The 20,394-nt window shown below is 40.9% G+C and overlaps 1 protein-coding gene across 2 annotated transcripts in view; it reads right to left on the reverse strand.

Moving 5' to 3' along the window:
* Positions 1-559: 559 nt before the first annotated feature.
* Positions 560-20,394, reverse strand: part of EFCAB2 (EF-hand calcium binding domain 2) — a 37,693-nt gene continuing 17,858 nt past the window's right edge. Inside the window, exons 2-6 of one of the 2 annotated variants that reach the window (XM_034764991.1) lie at positions 11,866-11,938; positions 5,634-5,713; positions 4,641-4,683; positions 4,466-4,532; positions 560-943 (exon numbers count right to left, since the gene is read on the reverse strand). In XM_034764991.1, the coding sequence (XP_034620882.1) occupies positions 828-943; positions 4,466-4,532; positions 4,641-4,683; positions 5,634-5,713; positions 11,866-11,938 (379 nt within the window). In that variant the 3' untranslated portion in view covers positions 560-827. The remainder of the gene's footprint in view (positions 944-4,465; positions 4,533-4,640; positions 4,684-5,633; positions 5,714-11,865; positions 11,939-20,394) is intronic. The other variant, XM_034764990.1, reaches the window with a different exon arrangement.

The following is a 20,394-nucleotide window of genomic DNA, read 5'->3' on the forward strand; positions in this document are numbered from 1 at the left end:
TACACAAAGATTTCTGATTTCCTCACCATTATCTTTCCATTCAAAACTGAGCATAATTGTTATTTAAAAGACACACTGTTAACCCTAAATGTGAGGTCTCAATTATTTATGTTAAAAAGGGGTGGATTTTTTCTGTCAATTCCCATATTAACAGAAATGTTTTAATGATTTCTTTTATTTTACATTTAAATTAGCAGCATTTTTTTATTTCCCTGCTCTTTTTAAAACTGAAGCAAAATACTGGGTACTGGCGAATGAGAACCTGAAATGGAATTGACTAGTTTCATTGCCTAAGGTGAGTAAAATACAAAAAGTAAACAAAAAATAAATGTTGAAAATTAGAGTTGTAAAATACTTTCAATGTTAAGTGCTATTTTAAAATAGAAATTTTATTTTAAATATAAAAGTTGATATTGATAGTATCCCTTTAAAATTTCAGCCATATTAAGAGCCACACTGATCTGCTTGCTACCTTGATCTGCAACAGTCCCATTTCCCCCCTCACTTTTTCAAATGTAATTCTAAAATCATTTCTTGTTTCTTATTTGTCCTGTTTTGTGTCTCACTATTACATCTGAATTCCCTGCTTTCCATCTCTCCTCTTTTCCATCTCATATAAAATTCTTCTTTCAATAACCCTTTTTCAGACATCTTAAATGTTTCTTGTGTTCAAAGATACAAAATCCAAGGAAATGCTGTCACAAAGATTTTATTGGTATTATAAACACTGTGTCAGATTCTGATTTCTGTGATGCCACTGTATATCCAGACTAACTCCAAATTTACGCTGGTGTAACTAAGTGGCCCATTAGTTCTACAGAATAACCCTAATTTTCATCTACTACCATCATTGTAATATAATCTCTGTAACGAACAGTATTTGTTTCAGGATCTACAGCAGCAGACAGCATCTCCTCCATTTCTTCCTGTGTAAAAGGTTCACCTGCAAGAGGACAGAAAAGTCAACAGTTTGTCCTGATACTATATATTACTCAACCTTATCCAATAGACTTAGTGTTTGGGCTCTCCCTTGAAATCCTTTCGGTACTCAGACAAAAGACAGGCAGACCCAGGACCCAATTCCTTCACTTACACCAGTTACTTGCAGTATTGTTGCAGCTGTGTTGGTTCCAGGATATGAGACACAAGGTGGGTGAGATAATATCTTTTATTGGACCAATGTCGTTTGGTGGAAGAGAAAAGCTTTCAGTTTTCACAGTGCTCTTCTTGAGGTCTGGAAAAGGTCACTTTGTGAAAAGTGTTTGTCCATGGGTGATAAAAATAATGATAAAAGACAAAACCACCTCATTTTATGTTTATCATTTTTCTAGGCCTTTTCTGTAATGGGCAGTGATTTCAAAACAAAAGCTCTAGTCAATCAGGATGAATTCTCTTATAGGCAGCGTCTTTTTTCAGGAACATAGGAATGGCCATACTGGGTCAGACCAAAGGTCCATCTAGCCCAGTATCCTGTCTTCCAACAGTGGCCAATGCCAGGTGCCCCAGAGGGAATGAACAGAACAGGTAATCATCCAGTGATCCATCCCCTGTTGCCTATTCCCAGCTTCTGGCAAACAGAGGCTAGGGACACCATCCTTCCAGGAAACTTTCCACCATTTCACTAGCACCGGTGCGGTTAAACTGGGATAGTAATAGTGGGACTGTTAATGTAGACAGGGCACATTTCCACCATGGCTGTACCCTGTCTACACTTGTTCTCCCACTGTTGCTACCACTGGTGGAAGAGCAGCACTGACATTAGTGAAATGGTGGGAGATTTCCTGAAAAACATTACCTTCTGATTGTCCAAAAAAACGTGCCTTGCATAATGACAGGTTTCAGAGAAGCAGCCGTGTTAGTCTGTATCCGCAAAAAGAAGAACAGGAGTACTTGTTCATATGCATCCGAAGAAGTGGGCTGTAGTCCACAAAAGCTTATGCTCTAATAAATTTGTTAGTCTCTAAGGTGCCACAAGTACTCCTGTTCTTCTTTTTCCAAAAAAACGTAGATCTTTCCTACATTAGCATAACATATTTTCCAACTAGTTACAAGTACTTTAGAGGAATGATTTTACTCCTTCTCCCTGCACAGGATGAGCGCCCCAGTGCTGAGCAGTGCCCTGAATGCATTAAACTCCTTCCTCCAACAACAGCTACACTAGAGATGTTTAAAACTCTCTCATCTAAAACTACCATAGTTTGTTTTCCCCACATATTCAGTCATAGATTGATCTTAACACCAAAGGCAAATTAGATTGTAGATGGAGCGGTATTTTCTCTACTACTGTCCTGTTAGGGAATCTATCTTCAGTTTTCAGGCATGCTGTAAGAGCTTGAGCTTTCAGTCACTCCACATGCTACCAGAAAGAGTTGTCAGTAACTGTAATTCTTCAACAGTGTTGTCTACATATTCACACTTGTGGGAGAGAAGCTCCTAGTGGAGCCTGAAGGGAAAAGTGAATTATCAGAAGACACTGCTCCCTCATCCCAAGAAATGTTCAGGTGTGCCTCAAATCCATCATGGATAGCATCAAGGCTAACTCAGGCAGCCCCAGAACTGAGACACTGAAAAAGACTCAGTTACATCCTCCAGATCTGATGTAGATCTCAATCTATTGGCTCCCTTCCATGAAGAAGGGACACTGAAAAATAGAGGCGCACTGGCACAGATGGACCATCACTGTCTCCCAAGAGAGGGAGAGTATGAAAGAGGAACCAACATTTCAAATCCACCCAGACAATTCCTAGATCCATCGTGATATTTCCTCTTCCTTCTCTGTGGTGGCACCGAGTCCTTCTGTTCGGAGAACCTCTCTGAGCCCCCACACTTGAGGGCAAAGAAGAGCAGAATCTAGACCTTCACAAATGTGAAACACAACTGAAAACCAGGGTCGCCCAGAGGGTGGGGGGCAAGTGGGGCAATTTGTCCCGGGCCCTGCAGGGGCCCCACAAGCCCTGGCCGAGAATCCCTTCCCTGGGTATAGGCGCCTTTTTAATCTTTACTCACCCGGCGGCGCTCTGCGTCTTCGGCGGCGGTTCGGCGGCGGGCCCTTGACTCGCTCCAGGTCTTCGGCAGCACTTCGGCAGCAGGTCCCTTCAGTCGCTCCGGGTCCTTCACCCGCTTCGGCAGCGGGTCCTTCAGTGCCGCCGAAGACCTGGAGCGAGTGAAGGGACCCGCTGCCGAAGTGCCGCCGAAGACTCGGACCGTCGCCCAGTGAATACAAGTGCCGCAGCAGGTGGTGCCTTTTTTTATGCCCCAGGCCCCCTGAATCCTCTGGGCGGCCCTGCTGAAAACCCTCATCCAAAGAGAGGTCAGTACATTGGAGGCTCCTTCAGTGCTAAGAGAGACTCCAGAACTGAGGAAATTGCACTGGCTGTACCATCTGGTTCTTGTCTGGGAGGAGGCACTGTCCAAGTTCACAGCAGTAAGGATGTCTTGGCACTGAGAGACTTAGATGATAGAGCTGGCCTCCTAGATGATGGAGGATAGTGTTCCACTGAGCTGGTGCCAGAAAAAGGACAAACTGCAGCACCAAAGTCTTCTGTTTTCCTGCAGCAGGTGGCTTAAGAACTGATGAAGGGCTACTGTGTCCCTGCATAAGAATAGGGCCCTGAACCAAGGAAAGGCCTTGGAATGTCAGGAGTGAAGTATGTTTGTCTTTTTGAAGTCAAGGCATAAAGAGCTGGTATGCCAAACAACCCATACAATAAATACAAACACTTCAGGCAGCAGATATGTGCATCAAACTCTGGGAAGATGGAAGGGCATAAAATACACTGCTTAAATCTGGTCCTTTTGGGTTGGACATAATGCCCTTGAACCAGAAAAGAGATGGTCCTGCAAGAAAGATGTGCATTGGCACAGAAACTACCTAAGCAGTCTACAGTTCTAAACAACATATTAACAGAAGATCTTTGGTTAAAAAAAAAGTAGCTCCTCATACACAGAACATAGGTCTCTATATCTACAGGTAGCCATAGAAAGGAAAGAAATGAAGTGGCTGGAAATTGTACAACCTCTTATAAATTTGACTGACTATTTGATGCCACAAGATGGTGCTCATCTGGGCACTGATTTTCTAGAAAGTTCTGGAAGCTCAGTGGTATCAGGGTGCCCGTCACAAGTGGAAATATGCAGATGCCATCTCAAAGAACTTTTCATGATTATTATTAATGTAATTATTAATTTGTATTATTTTTCAAGTGCCAGAGGTATATATGACATGGTACAAACAGGTAAAGAGATAATAACATCCTTTCCCTGGAGAAGTAGCAACTGAAAGGTTTTGTTCTGCAGCATTTACTCAAGTGAGTTTATATATAACATGGTACAAACAGGTAAAGAGATAATAACATCCTTTCCCTGGAGAAGTAGCAACTGAAAGGTTTTGTTCTGCAGCATTTACTCAAGTGAGTTTTCTTTTATTAAATATAAGTTTTATAAGTTAATTAGCAAAAATCTTTACCTTCTTCAGTCATATATTTGACTAACTCCTCTTTAGTAAGATGTCCGCATTTATTCGCATCTAAAACCTAAAGAAAAATAAATAAAACAAAACCTTTTGGTTTTTAACCTTACAGAGTCAAGATTCAGTAACTATTTTCCCCTTAGCTAGATGCTTTAAAATTGTGGTTACAGACCTCAAAGGCACGTAAAAGTACATCTTCTGGAATAGGCCGGTATCTGAAATAATTGAATTAGAACAATTAGTGCCGCAACTTGGAGGGCTATGCAGTTTTGGAAGCAGGACCTCACAACAGAACAATACACAATAAATCCTAAACACTAAAGAAAAAGGAAAACACTGAAATGAAAATTTACTTACAAACATACTTGCAGCTTGCAAGTTGTGTGCTGCAAGAATAAATATGCAAGAAAACAATGTAACCCAATCATGCAGAATTACCTGCCACTGAAGTCAGTTGGAGTTTTATATGCAAGAGAACTTGGCAGCATTTGGATATAAAACAATGGGGTTCACAAAACTTTTAAGTAAAGACACTGCCACCTTTTTTTAAGAATAAAAATAAGTTCATTACAGGTAATACTGTTACAATGAAGGACAAAAGGAACACATCAAGGCCATCTGTAAATGAAAAGACCATTGCATGCCTCTGAATAGTGTATATATAGCCTTCTAGTTCCAGAGCAGTCAACCTTTTAGACTGCTAATCATGTACATTTACTGTGCATGGCAGTTATTTTGTTAATTCATTAATATGAAGATGATTTATGTTATTAGAAACACGCTTTGTCTACCCATAAAAGAAACTCATGTTTGCAAAAACCTGATGATTAAAGACCTTTATTTTGATAAAATCTCTTTAGAGACACACAAAATCAGATTAATGGGAAGTTTATTTTGATTCACACTATAAAAGAGAAGCAACACACTATCATAATTCACAGTGACTATAAACTCTGATATTATCTGTGTGGTTTTAGTGACTGTAAAACATATTTTTAGATTAAATCAGCTTAAACTAAAATGCTCATCACTATCAAACTCAGAGTTAAAAAAAAAATTACTTTTTCCAGTTACATAAAGGCATATTTGATATCTTTGGTCAAAATCAACCACCCATGGATCTGAACCAAGCTACAACACAGAAAAAAAAATATTTTTCCATTACCTTCTTTCCATTAATACTTTTGTCATCATTGGAAGAAATTTTTCCAAACGAATATACCCAGTAGGTTCTTCTTCTTCTACCTAATATTAAAACAGAAGGATAGTAAATTTAAATCTTACATGACACATTAGAAAACTAAAAAGAGAACCAGAGAACCAGTTGGCTCCTGCATTAAAATAGTAGGGTTAGATTTTGACTAGTCCTAAAGATGCCAGGCAGGAAAGAAGTGGTTGGATCTATAAGACCTCACTCATTCCTGAGTGGTCATAAGCAAAGTGGGTGAGTAGGGGCAGAACATGGCCAGACATAGAGGAGATGTAAATTGCACTCCACTCCCATGTAGCAAGAGGGGAGCATGGGTGGAAGTAATCTGCACTTTCAGTCACCCCATATTGTAGAGCAAGAGGGGAACAGGAGACTCAATCACAATTCTTTTCCATGGCTCCTTGTCAGGTGGCATGGCTACACCCCAGCCCATACGCAGGGCTGAGCATAAAGGCTCGATCTAGCCTATAATAAATAAATAGTAATGATACATTATATGTAGTAGTTAATTGATTATGCTAGGTGAATATTACTGGGTTTTGTTCTCAAGAGTGTAAGGCAGAAAATCTAGTATCTAACTAAGGCCATGTTTACACTATGAACTAGGGGTATGATTCCACTGCTCAAATTTTTGCTAGCTCTCATGGAGCTAGTGTGAGTATAAAAAGCGGTGTAGCTGCAGTACCACGGAGCAGTGGCAGTAGAAGCACATCTTAGCTGTGCCAAATACATACCCACCGGTTTCAGGCAGGTTTGTACTCAGCAAGGCTAAACCGTGCCCTCCACTGCTACTGCCCATGCTACTGCAGCTACACTACTATATTTATACTCCTGCTAGCTTGATGAGACCTAGCCTGGGTATGTATATATGAGCAGGGGAATTGTACCCTCTAGCTCATAATGTAGATGTAGCTCAAGAGTGTGTGCCAAAGAGTGTGCAGTAATAGATTTTTCACTTTAATTTAACTTTTTCTAAGCAATTTATGTAAGTTTTTTATAACTCACTCATCATCACAGCATCTGAGTGAAATACTTGTGATCAAATAAAAAAATTACAAGGAAGAGACTATATCCCCAGACAAGCTACAGGCCAGTTACAGTGGGAGCTTTGAACGACTTAATATTGTCCTCTAGTGGTTAGAAATTTGTGCAAAATACTCAGTAACCGATACTAAGTTATCGTACAAAGTGTTTTTAAAGATACAGTATACTCTCCCCCAAAGACTGAATGGTTGTTTCCAGATATTTTACAGCCACACAGTGCTGTCAAGGGAGAGGCCAAAGTGGCAGAGGCTCTCAGTTCAAGGGGGTCTAAAACAGACAAAAGGGTGGGGAAAATGACAAATACCATACAAACAAAGAAAAGGCTTTTTTTGCCAACCAAGTATATTAATGAAAGATTTTCTACACACTGTAGAAAAGACTACAGGGACTTCTAACAGGGATCTCACTGCATTCCTACACTTCCATAGGGGTCAAACAGCATGAACAAAAAGAGTTCCTAATTGTTCAGGAACATGCCTGTATTGAAGACTTCAAGTTTCACTCCCAAAAGGAACACACTGGGCTACATTGTGCCCACCTTTGTATGGGCACAGAGCAATGGGGTTTAAACCAACCCCATATGGGGACAAGACGCACTCTCAGTCCTTGCACTCTTAGCAGGCAAGAATGGAAGAAGTCTAGCACAAGCAGTGGTTCCAAATTCCTCAGGAAAGGATGGGGCAAGAAGGCTCCTGCTGTCCTTTTCTGCATGATCAGTGGAGTTGGGCTAGAGGAGGGGACATCATATGCAGCACCTAGTTAAAGCATGTAGCAGCAGCTGCTGTGTGTACTCTCTCTGTACTCTGAGAGGCATTTTGATTGCCTCAGGGGCAATGCTTCTAACAGCAGCCACCAATGAATAGTCCATCTTCATCCCCCACTCCTTCAGTGCAGACAGTGTCTTGAAGCTACAGTGTTGCCCTCTGTCTGCTGTGCCTTATAACAGATAATCTTTTGCTAGAAAATGAAGCTCTTCTATACATGAATAAAACTGTCTTTGATCATGACAGGGTTGTTTATTTTAAAGCTGAATCCACTGCAAAGATGCAATAAAATGGATGGCAAAAATTAATTTCCCTCTCATGACATAACAGTTAGTCAATAAACTGAACTATTTCATGCTTCACAAATATTGAGACAATGACTGTAGTAAGGGTGTTTTATGAAGCACCTATGTTCCAACAGGCTGTAGGTCAGGAAACCAAAAAGACAGAAGTAGTAATGTGGTAACTATTTATAGGAACTATACAGAGACATCTTATATTATACATTAACTAAGGTCCCAAAGGGCACATAAAGATCATACTGCAAATAAATCATGTTTAAAAGCCAAAACCATTAGGCCTGATCCTGTCAGGGGCTGAGCACTCTCAATTGCCATTTCCGTCAATGGGATTTGCAGCTGCTCACCACAGGGCTAAATGTGGTCCTAATTTTCAGACTGGGGAGAAAAAAACATTAGTAGCAAATAGCTGCTCCAGAATCCACCACGTAACAAAAACATGTATATGTGACTTACAAAATAAAGTATTAGATTTGTCTCTCTTAGTAGGTTTGCTGTTTGCATTTTATCCCCATAAAGCATTTCCTGGTAAAAGAAATCTTTCATCACTGATAATGGACCTGCTACTGTGAGGTGATGAGCAACCTCAACTCCTACTGACCTCAAAGCACCCACCAATTCATTTGCACTGTAGGCCCAGAGGTGTCTTGGGTTTTTCTCTACTCTAAAATGCAGAAAGACTGAAAATAGGTTCTTTCCCTAACACTGGACAGGTGGTAATGAGAGGCCAAATAAATGCTTTGCTTTAGGTCCTTCAAGTTTTGCAGATGTTTATCTTCATCTTATCCACCTTCATAGTCACTCCTATCTTAAAATTGCTTTTTCACTACAATTTCATCTTCTTGCCTGTATTTTTTTGCTCTCTTTATGGAGGCTATGACAGTAATAGCTACTGCGGGGTGAAATATTTAAAGCATTATTATACTCATCTATCTATTCATAGATTCATAGATTCTAGGACTGGAAGGGACCTCGAGAGGTCATCGAGTCCAGTCCCCTGCCCGCATGGCAGGACCAAATACTGTCTAGACCATCCCTGATAGACATTTATCTAACCTACTCTTAAATATCTCCAGAGAGGGAGATTCCACAACCTCCCTAGGCAATTTATTCCAGTGCTTAACCACTCTGACAGTTAGGAACTTTTTCCTAATGTCCAACCTAGACTTCCCTTCCTGCAGTTTAAGCCCATTGCTTCTTGTTCTATCCTTAGAGGCTAAGGTGAACAAGTTTTCTCCCTCCTCCTTATGACACCCTTTTAGATACCTGAAAACTGCTATCATGTCCCCTCTCAGTCTTCTCTTTTCCAAACTAAACAAACCCAATTCTTTCAGCCTTCCTTCATAGGTCATGTTCTCAAGACTTTTAATCATTCTTGTTGCTCTTCTCTGGACCCTTTCCAAATTCTCCTCTACTCCAGGTACTTCTCTTTCCAATCTACTCTAGGTACTTCTGTGATCTCCATTACCATAGTATCTGAACACTGCACAATCTTGTGAGTATTATTACACTAACCCCCGCTGTGAGATAGGGAAGTACTATTTTCCCCATTTTACAGAGGGAAAACTAAGTGATTTACTCAAAGTCACACAGAAAGTCTATGATGGAAAAAGTTTGGACCCAAGGTCTCCAGAGTCCCAGGTCAGTGTCCATCTTTCCTCCACCCCTTCCACTTCTATTTTGTAAATCTTGGACCAGGGTGGGGAGATTTTCTTTTATCAATAAACAACAATCCATGTGGTTATTAATTTTTTTTGTATTATTTATATTTTGGAGCACAATTTCTCTTTCCTCAGACTGTCTTCTACTTCTTGGTTGAAGATAGGAGTTGGGGAACTCTGCTAATAAGGGGCGCAAAATCACAGGAGGCAGGCTGTAGCACGCAAGACAACTTTCTATTCTGCTGGTTCTTTGTACTTTCTCCTCATCTAAAGAGCGGAGGCAGCTGAGCCAGGGAGTGAACCACTGCTATTTGAGACTCTAGGGGGGATGGAGTTGGCATACAGATAAGAGGCAGGGATAGCAAAACGTTTTGGGTGGGAGCCAAACTCCAGCATTATGACATGTGTGGGTGATATATATACCTCAGGCTACTTCCAAGGGAAGAAATCCTTCCAAATCAAGGGATCTTTCCTTCCCCTGAGGTAGCATTTCAACCTGATATCACCTGCAAAGAGAAGAAGAGAGGGCTGTGGTGGGAAATATTTCTGCTGCTGTGTCCCACACTCTGGCTCCACCCTATGCATCATCACTGTGGTGACCCCAGCTTCCTACTAGGAAGTGAAAGTAGAGCAGGAACTGAGCGGACAAATTACAATCTAAAATCAATGTTCAAATAAAAAATAAAAAAAAACATTGGACTGGTGTTTACCAGTAGAAGTTCCCTACTCCCTGCACTCAATTAGGGGAGTGGGAACTTGGACTTATAGGATGAAGTAAATGAGCAAGAAAAGATTACTGGCTAGTTACTGTGCATCTTCAAGAGAAAGCTTTGGACATTCACACTCATAGGACTGACGTTTCTGGAACCTTCTAGAAAGCCATGTCTGTTGGGGCTCCAAAAGCATCACCTCATGGCACCAAACATTCAGCACCAGGTTATATACAGAGCTGCAGCTTCCAACTATCTCAGTTTTTTGTTGTCTGTAGCAGAAAGCAAAGGAACTACCGTAAGTTGCTTGTTCAGATTGTTGCATGAGAACTCAAAACCTCCTGTTTTGTAAATAGCTAGACTGTAGAGTATTACTCCCTTTAAACCTAAATTTAGACTTGTGGGATGCAATTTTTAGTTTCAAAATGTATTTGGATCAAATTATGCTTAGTTACACTAGTACAACTCCATTAATTTAGAAAAAACAAACCCTTTTAAATGTTATATTTAAGAATAAAGATTGCATAGCAACTTTAGGAGAAGACAATCCCAGGAGAAAGGATGAAGACTCAAAGAGAATCAGGAAAAAAAGGGTTGGACTGAGGAGGTTGAGCCATTTAATATTGCTAAAGGTACAGAAGTTCAATGTGCTGATACATTCTTAGCATCAGCATAATCAGATAAACTGGTTTAATAATCCTATTGTATCCAACTTTCATACTGTTCAAATAATTGTGACCTAGGATTACAGAAAAGGCAATACAATGTTTAAAATCCAAATAAAATAAACATTAAAGTTATTACAAACCCACAAAAAGGGGAAAATCACCATTAAGAGTACAATCATATGCGTAGCTCGACCAATTATGTTGAACTGCAGAAACAAAGGAGGGCGGATTGAAATAGACTAAATAATGCATCAGACATGTGAAATATGTAGGAATCACAGGGGACAGATGAAGGATACATGGCAGGTCTTCCCTCAGAAGCTTTTTGAGGTTAAAGTCACAACCTCAATGCTATTTCCTGAGTTAATTGGTATTACTTGTTCATTGTTTGGCCTGATTGTGTCAAGAAGATAATACAGTTGGGGTTTGTGTAACCTGATCAGTTTGGAACTCACTTTTATTTTTCCATCTGCAAAGGAATATTTTTTCTTGTTTCTTGACAAAGAACTTCCCCACCCTCTTGGCACTGGGTCACAGTAACCATCCTTGGCAGAAGACAGAAGGTACTTCCACATAGCACTTTGGAGCAAGCCTCCCAGACCAGGTCGACAGACTTGAGGTTGTGGGGCTTGCACTTTAAAAATAGCTGCATAGGCAGCGCTTTGAAGTTGGAGCTTGGACTCTGAAACCTACGGAGGTGGGTGGGCTTCAGATCCTGAGTTTCAGCTTAAGCTGTAACTTCGAAACTCTGTCTATACAGCTATTTTTAACGCACTGGTGTAAGCCCCGCTAGCCCATGTCTGTCAGCCAATGCATAGCCATACCTGGAAAGATTCCTCTTTGTATTCTATCAGTGTTGCTCCCATATCAGCCTTAGGGGTTGCTCAGGGCAATCTGAGGGACTCCCTTGCTAAGTGACCTGTCTCCATAATATTTCCAGCCTCTGGGAAACAAGCTCAGGTCTCCCACAAAGTAATGCAGAGATTAAAACTTTTGTAAATTGTAAGATTGAAGAAAAATGACAAAAGACAAACCGCTTACCTCTGCAAGCATATCATGTAATTCGCTCTCACTTGGGCAGCATCCTAATGACCTGATGATTGTACCAATCTCTCTGAAAAAGAAAACATTTTTGTCGGTAAATCTAGAGTACAAGAAAACCTATGGCAGCTATCTAGAGTACAAGAAAACCAGCTATCAATACAGAGCAAGTGTCGGGGGAAATGGGGAGGGTGGTGGTTTATAGCGAGGCCTTAAAACTAAGATCCTATTTGTTTGTGTGGACATTAAAAATCTCATGCCACTTTTTGAAAGAGTATGGGTTTGCCCTGTGGCCTTAACCCAAAATCTCCTCTCCCCCTGTTGCAGTGAAGTGTGTTGTATGCAGATTGCTTCCTGTCTGCAGTTCTCTTTCTTAGTATGACTGGATTTCAGCAGGGTCTATATTTATACTGTATACCATAGTTAATAAAGCCCTTTGTGATCCATTGAGATGAAAAGTCCTGTATAAATGTAAAATGACATTAAAGTTATCCATAAAATATAAACGTTACTAGAGGTTGAAGGTGGGTGCAGCATTGCTGAGTGAGCTTTGCCAAAGCTGAAAACACCACAACATGGTCAACATTACCAGCCTGGCTCTATGTCGCATGCACACATTAGTGGTTCAGGAATGGAAGAACATACTATCAAATCTAGTGCACTTGTTATGAAGTTCCAAATAAAATGTATGACCAAACTGGTGATGCCTCAAATAGAAACAAATTAAATATCAAGAGATGCTATCTGACAAATTTAAAAGGGTGTCACAGTGTACATATGAATTCATCTGAAGTTTCTAGAGGTGAAAGATGGGCAAATTGATTTGAATTGATTAAAAAAAGACCCGAACCACCTCAAACTTAATTTTTTTCCAATTTTGAAAAAACTGTGAATTTAAAAAAATATATCCACCCATCTTTGCACTTCCCAGTTGCATCTTAGGCCTTGTCTATATTAAAAATGCTTTGCCAGTATAGTGATACTGGTATCGCTATACTGACACAGAACCCCCCCAGTGTAAGTGCTAACACAGGGTGTTTTTCTATCAGCATATTAACACTTCCTCCCTGAACAACATTAGCTATACCGATAGAAGAGTGCCTTTGTTGGCATAACTGTGTCTATACTGGGGGTTTGGCTGGCAAATCTATGTCAACTGGGGGTGTAGTTTTTTCACACCTTGACCGACGTACAAACTTTGTAGAGTAGACCTGGCCTAGGATCAGAAGAAAAAAGAAATACTGCACAGAAAACTTCTTATGATATTTCTGGTGTGATGTAAACCAAGAAACACAGGAACTCTTGTGTGTTTCTTGAAACTTTTCCAGTCCAATTCCAGAGCAAAGAAGTTCAGATAATCTTGCATAAACATCCATGCTATAGGATGCTTAAACTTTTGAGGATCATCCATCACTGCCAGTGCATCTAACAGACAATTAGAGTTTTCTAGTGGAAGTTGTAGAGATGAAAATAAAACACTTACTGTAATAATGTGATTGTTTTGTAACACCCAAAATGTGCTAGGCACTGAACAGATGTAGAGGAAGACAGTCCCTGATCTGAAGAGCTTACATTCAAATCGCACACATGATGAAAAGTAACAGCAGCAGCAGCAGATGGGAAATAGTAGGATGGGTGGACAAGGGTTGTAAAAATAAGGCCATGTAGGTTGTTTTAGGTGTCCAGGATTAAAAGAAGCTAAATGCCAGGTTCTAGTGTTGGCATAGGGTAAAGAAGCTTTAAAGACCCCAGCTGAATCACTATCTTTCCCTGCCAGCCTCCCCCTCCCAGTTGGTGTACCATCTTTGGCTTCTGCCAGTGTACTTTCTAGCACACAGAAGTGATGGTGAATCTAAGCATAATGCTCACCTACTTGATGAATCTGAGTTAGTGAATCATAGTTTAATGCTCATCTTGTTAATCTGAGTTTATACTGCAGGTGAAATATAATCCTAATGTCATATTTATCAAATGAAGTGTAATATTTTGCAGGAAAAACTTTGCATAAATCACAAAAAAAACTCTTTGTAATTTATGTTGTGAAGAGAAGAAGAGCAGAACATCTTCCTGTGCAAACCTTGTTTCTTTTTAGTTTTGTAGGTGCATGCTTAAAGGTCAGGCAATATATTGGTATTGGCTTTCTGCAAATAGGTTAAAATCTCTCCTTCTCTTCAAGGGAATCTGATGTTCCAAGAGATAATATTCATAATACTTTTATGACCATGGTTAAGAATTGTGCTGTACTGCCACCCTCTGACACAACATAATCACCTATTATGTGATAAAACATTTGGGATAAAAGAAATTGCATTTATGAATCAGGGAAGGGTGAGTGAAGAAATACTGTTAATGATTTTTATAAGGTAAGAATTTTGACATGAAGTAGTGAGTTTGTTACATTTAATTGACTTTCTAACCTCCCCTTTCATATCTTATGGTTTTATCATCTCAAGAAAGAAACTGTCAAAGAAAAGTGTATTCACATCATTTCATTGTCCCAGCATTTCCCTCAAAATAAAATGAAGATTTTAGCAAACTTCATGGCTGGTAGCATGCTTTGGCCACTGTCCATTGGTCATATACTGACCAACACTGTCTCATTGTTTCCTTGTACTCCCCCACCTGTCTGTATCGATCTGTTGTCTCGTCTTATACTTAGCTTGTAAGCAACTTGGTAGAGGGATTGGTATTTTGTGTGTGCATGCACATGTGCAGTGCCTGACACAATGAGGTCAGGGCTCCTAGGCACTACAGTAATACTAGCGTTACCATATTTCAACAATCAAAAAAGAGGACGGGAGGAGCCCCGCCCTAGCCCCGCCCCCGTCCTGCCCTAGCCCCGCCCCTGCCCCTTCCACTCCCTCCCACTTCCCACCCCCTCAGAACCCCCAACCCCCCCCCACTCCTTGTCCCCTGACTGCCCCCTCCTGGGACCCCTGCCCCTAACTGCCCCCCAGGACTCCACCCCCTACCTAAGCCTCCCTGCTCCTTGTCCCCTGACTGCCCCCTCCTGAGACCTTCCCCCCATCCTAACTGGCCCCCTAGGACCCTACCCCCTACCTGTCCCCTGACTGCCCCAACCCTTAACCACACCCCCACCCCCTGACAGCCCCCCACAGAACTCCTGACCTATCTAAACCCCTCTGCTCCCTGTCCCCGACTGCCCCCTCCTGGGACCCCTGTCCCCGACTGCCCCCTCCTGGGACCCCTGCTCCCAACTGCCCTCCAGAACCCCACCCCCTACCTAAGCCTCCCTGTGCCTTGTCCCCTAACTGCCCCCTCCTCAGACCCCCCCACCTGTACTCTGACTGCCCAAAACCTTACACCCCCAACCCCCAGAGAGCTTCCCCCAAACTCCTTACCCATCCAACCCTCCCCCTGCTCCCTGTCTCTTGACTACCCCCTCCAGAACCTCCCTGTCGCTTCTCTGACCCCCTGGCCCCCTTACCGTGCTGCAGAGCAGCGCGCTCGGCAGCAGGGGGAGGGGAGCAGGGTTGGAGCTCCAGACTGCCGGAGGCCCGAGGCAAACGGCCGACCAGCGATCTGTGAATGCAGGGGGGGGGGAGGGAGGGAGGGAGAGAGAGGAGGGGAGTGGTCTCAAGTTGCAGGGGAGAGGAGGGGGAAGTGGAGGAAGGGCTCTGGCTGCCGGAGCCCCGTGCGAGTGGCACGATCCGGCCGGCTGCCCTGTTAGCCACGCACGCTCTGCATGGGGGTGAAATCCGGACATTTACAAAATCCCCCCAGACGCTATTTTTAACTCAAAAAAGACGGACATGTCCGGCAGAATCCGGATGAATGGTAACCCTAAGTAATATAAAAAAAAAATAGCAGAATATACAGAAGCAAATAACAGCTAAAATGAGCACCTAGTAGATAGAAATATCAAAAGGAAAAAGAAGACTAATTTAAAAGCTCTTTCCTAGCCAGGTCAGGAAAAACAGCAAGGTGTAAGCTGATTTCCTCATTGGTATTCAAAATGAAAGAGCACACTTTTCTCAAATACTTTTACTGAAGCATGAGTAGCTACAAAGGCTATGGCTACTCTACAGAACTTACAGTAGTGCAGCTGCATTGATGCAGCTGTAATGCTGCTAGTGCGGACACTGTAACCCTACGGGACTGAGCTCTCCCATCGACTTAATTACTCCCGCCGCTGCGAACTGCAGTAGCTATGTCAGTAGGAGGAGCTCCCCCACTGACATAGCGCTGTCCACATCGGCGCTTAGGTCAGTATAACTTATGTTGCTCTGGGGGTTGGTTTATTCACACCCCTGAGCTACAAACATAACCTATACTGACGTAAGCTGTAGTGTAGACATAGCCTAAGTTGTGCATGGAGACATATCCTACAATTCTGCACATCCACTTCAACTGAAAAATTATTTCATTTGATGTCTGAGGAAAAGCCAGAATGTCCTAAACTTGGAGACCTTAGTAAATGTGCATTGCTGAAAAAGTACTGATTTAGGTCATCAGAATATTAAGAAATTCAATAACAAAGACTGTGCAGAAAATATAAATAGATGACTTAATTACTAACTCCCTGGCTCTAGATCAAAGAGTAATACGAATTAAAAACATTTTTAGATGGTTATATCCAATAAATATATAATTTATAAATATATAAAGGAGATCCAGTGGATATAGTGTATTTAGATTTTCAGAAAGACTTTGACAAGGTCCCTCACCAAAAGCTCTTAAGCAAAATAAGCAGTCATGGGATAAGAGGGAAGGTTCTCTCATGGATTGGTAACTGGTTAAAAGATAGGAAACAAAGGGTAGGAATAAATGGTCAGTTTTCAGAATGGAGAGAGGTAAATAGTGGTGTCCCCCAGGGGACTGTACTGGGACCAGTCCTATTTAATATATTCATAAACAATCTGGAAAAAGGGGTAAACAGTGAGGTGGCAAAATTTGCAGATGATACAAAACTACTCAAGATAGTTAAGTCCCAGGCAGACTGCGAAGAGCTACAAAAGGATCTCACAAAACTGGGTGACCGGGCAACAAAATGGCAGATGAAATTTAATGTTGAGAAATGCAAAGTAATGCACATTGGAAAACATAATCCTAACTATACATATACAATAATGGTGTCTAAATTAGCTGTTATCACTCAGGAAAGAGATCTTGAAGTCATTGTGGATAGTTCTCTAAAATCATGCACTCAATGTGCAGCGGCAGTCAAAAAAGCAAACAGAATGTTGGGAAGCATCAAGAAAGGGATAGATAATAAGACAGAAAATATCATATTAATATATATATATAAATCCATGGTATGCCCATATCTTCAATAATGCATGCAGATGTGGTAGCTCCATCTCAAAAAAGATATATTGGAATTGGAAAAGGTTCAGAAAAGGGCAACAAAAATGATTATGGGTATAGAATGGCTTCTGTCTGAGGAGAGATTAATAAGACTGGAACTTTTCAGCTTGGAAAAGAGGCAACTAAGGGGGGATATGATAGAGGTCTATAAAATCATGAGTGGTATAGAGAAAGTACATAAGGAAGAGTTATTTACTTCTTCTCATAATACAAGAACAAGGGGCCACTAAATGAAATTAATAGGTAGCAGGTTTAAAACAAAAACAAGAAAATATTTTTTCACGCAAGCACTGTCAACCTCTGGAACTCCTTGCCAGAGGGTGTTATGAATACTATAACGGGGTTCAAAAAAGAGCTAGATAGATTCATGGAAGATAGGTCCATCAATGGCATTAGCAAGGATGGGTAGGAATGGTGTCCCTAGCCTCTGTTTGCCAGAAGCTGGGATTGGGTGACAGGGCACGTATCACTTGATGATAACCTGTCTGTTAATTCCCTTTGCCATTGGCCACTGTCAGAAGACAGGATACTGGGCTTGATGGACCTTTGGTCTGACCCAGTATAGCTGTTCTTATGTTCTTATAAATATTGGGTAAATGCATGGCAAAAAAAATCCACAATCATTTTCATTATTGCCCCTGACCCTACAAATATGCTTTAAGTATGTGATATGTGAAAGTAATGGAAAATACTCACTTAAGGATAAGCATGTATGAAAGTGTTTCAAAATCAGTGCATGTTTCTTTCAAAATAAAGTATTAAAACAGACACCCTTGGATTCATATTATTTTCAAGTAATCAGCACAGACTTTTTTTTTTTAATTGGATTCATGCCCCCCCTCTCCCCCCCCTTTCTTTAGGTTGTATAAAAGAAGGCTGGAACATTTTTAAAAGATTTTTCTCTGGTTTTATTTTATAAATATCAGGAATGTCAAGTCTTCTCCACCCTACTTTTGCTGTAAGGCTTCTTGAGGGGTGATTCTTCAGAAATGTGTACTGTGAGCTCTCATCCCTTAACTGGAGAGGTTGGGGTGCTGAATCTTTAAAAAAAAAAGGGGGGGGGGGTGGTAGTGGTGGGAAAAAAGGGTTTTAAACTGTCTGAAATAAAAATCTCTTCCACTATCAATTTCAGTCTTTCAGTCTCCAGTCTCTTCTGATGTCAATTTCTTTAGCTCTCCAGTCACCCTTTGCTATATTTACACTGGAGAACTGAACACCTGGAAACTGAATTGATGAGATTGCACTAGTGAAAAAAAATTGTTCAGTGCATCCACACTAGTGAAACTATGAAAAGAATAATGAAAATACGACTGAAAGTAAATGCTAATGACAATGGACTATCTCTGAAGTCTCTTCTCTGAAACTCGATCCTGTGTTTATTATATAAAACAATATATATGTTAAAAGAATGTAAGGTTGAAAAGCCAAAGACTCAAAAGTTAGGAAATGCCAGAATTAAAGTTCATTGTATACCCTTTAGTTGACCACCTTGTGAGTATGCATTAGGATACACTCTTTAATTACCTGATGACATTCCATTTTTTCCACAACTCTCCTGTCTCATTCTGGGCACAAGATGGACAGTGTTCACTGAATGAGGAGCTATTCAATACTTTTTTTTTTTTAAATCATTATTGTTCCATGTGTGGATCAAATGCCTTATTTACTCCACATTATTCAAACCCTGCTCTGAAGACAGAATTATTTATTTCTTCAAGGACTTTTCAATGGTGCTTATCACTGTAGTATCTGAGTGTGTCACATATATTAATGAATTTATTTTCACAAACACCCCTGTGAAGTGAGAAAGATGATATTATTCCCATTTTAGAGAGAGATTAAGGTTAAATGTGTCCATTAATTTTGGATGCCCAACTTGAGAAATCTAGGGCCTGAGTTTTCACAGTCCTTAGCATTATATATATGCAAAACATAGCTCTCCCCATTAATTTCAGTTGCAGTTGTGAGTGCTCAGAACTTCTGTGAATCAGACCCAGGTCTCAAGTTTGGCACCAAGAAAATGAAGACGACACAATTAGTGACCCCCTGTGAAAAGTTTGGCTTTAGTGATTTGTCCAACATCATTTAGGAACTCTGTGGCAGAGGCAGGGATAAACTCTAACTCTCCAGGGTGGCAGTCAGCTGCCTTAACCATGAGGCCATCCTTTCTTTTCCTAGAACTCCTCACCTCAATCACTACACACCTTCCAACTTCTGCAACAAATGATGCACGGGTGCTACAGACTCCTTCATTACACAACCCTGGTTCACCCTGTGACATACTGTACCCCATATTACCCTCCGTACCCATATATCCACCACTATTATATGAATATAATATGTTTTGTACAAAGTATGCCTTGTGAAGTATCATTTGAAAAGTCTTAATTTGATGAACCTCACTATCCTGTTTAAATGTGTGTATCATCATTATATATGAAGTTATAAGATTTTGTTATATGCTTGTTACTGAAACATGTTAAGAGTCTGGGAAACACCCACCGACTAGCTCTTCAGTAGCAACAAAAGAATGACCAACACCCAGCGTTAAGTAACCATCACTGGCCATTCACCAGCAGGGGAGTTGTAAACAAAAAATTTACAATTCATAATGAAGGATGGTCAGCAGCTCATGTACACCATGGGGGTAGCCTAACCCCCATGATAGCATGGATTTTTCCAGCACCTGAAGGAGAGTATAAAATAAGGGACAGTGACATCATCAGTTCACCTCTCTCCTCCCCCATCTCAACATCTGGAAGCAAGATCGTTTGGAAGACAAAGAGAAGTCTCCTTGAACTGGAGGGAAGGGATGGTCCTAACTAGAAGGCTTTCTAGTTAGTATGAACGCTGAACTGAAAACAATCTGCAATATCCAGTAGGGTTAGAAAAACTGATTCAAATCTTGCTTAGCCTGATAAAGTTTAGGATTTAGTATGTGTTTACTTATTTTTTACATAACTAATTCCGATCTTTATGCCTATCACTTATAATCACTTAAAATCTCTCTCTCTAGTTAATAAACTTATTTTGATGTTTAATGTAAACCAGTGAGTTTGTCTAAAGGGCTTGGGGGATCTGCTCAGCTTACAGAGGCTGGTGCACATCCACTACCCTTTGACAGAGTGGCGAACTAATCAATGAGCTTGCATTGATCAAGAAAGTCTTGAGCAGTGTACGACACACATTTCTGGGTGCAAG

This window comes from Trachemys scripta, chromosome 3 (genome assembly GCF_013100865.1).
Source record: "Trachemys scripta elegans isolate TJP31775 chromosome 3, CAS_Tse_1.0, whole genome shotgun sequence".
NCBI classification, from domain to species: domain Eukaryota; kingdom Metazoa; phylum Chordata; order Testudines; family Emydidae; genus Trachemys; species Trachemys scripta.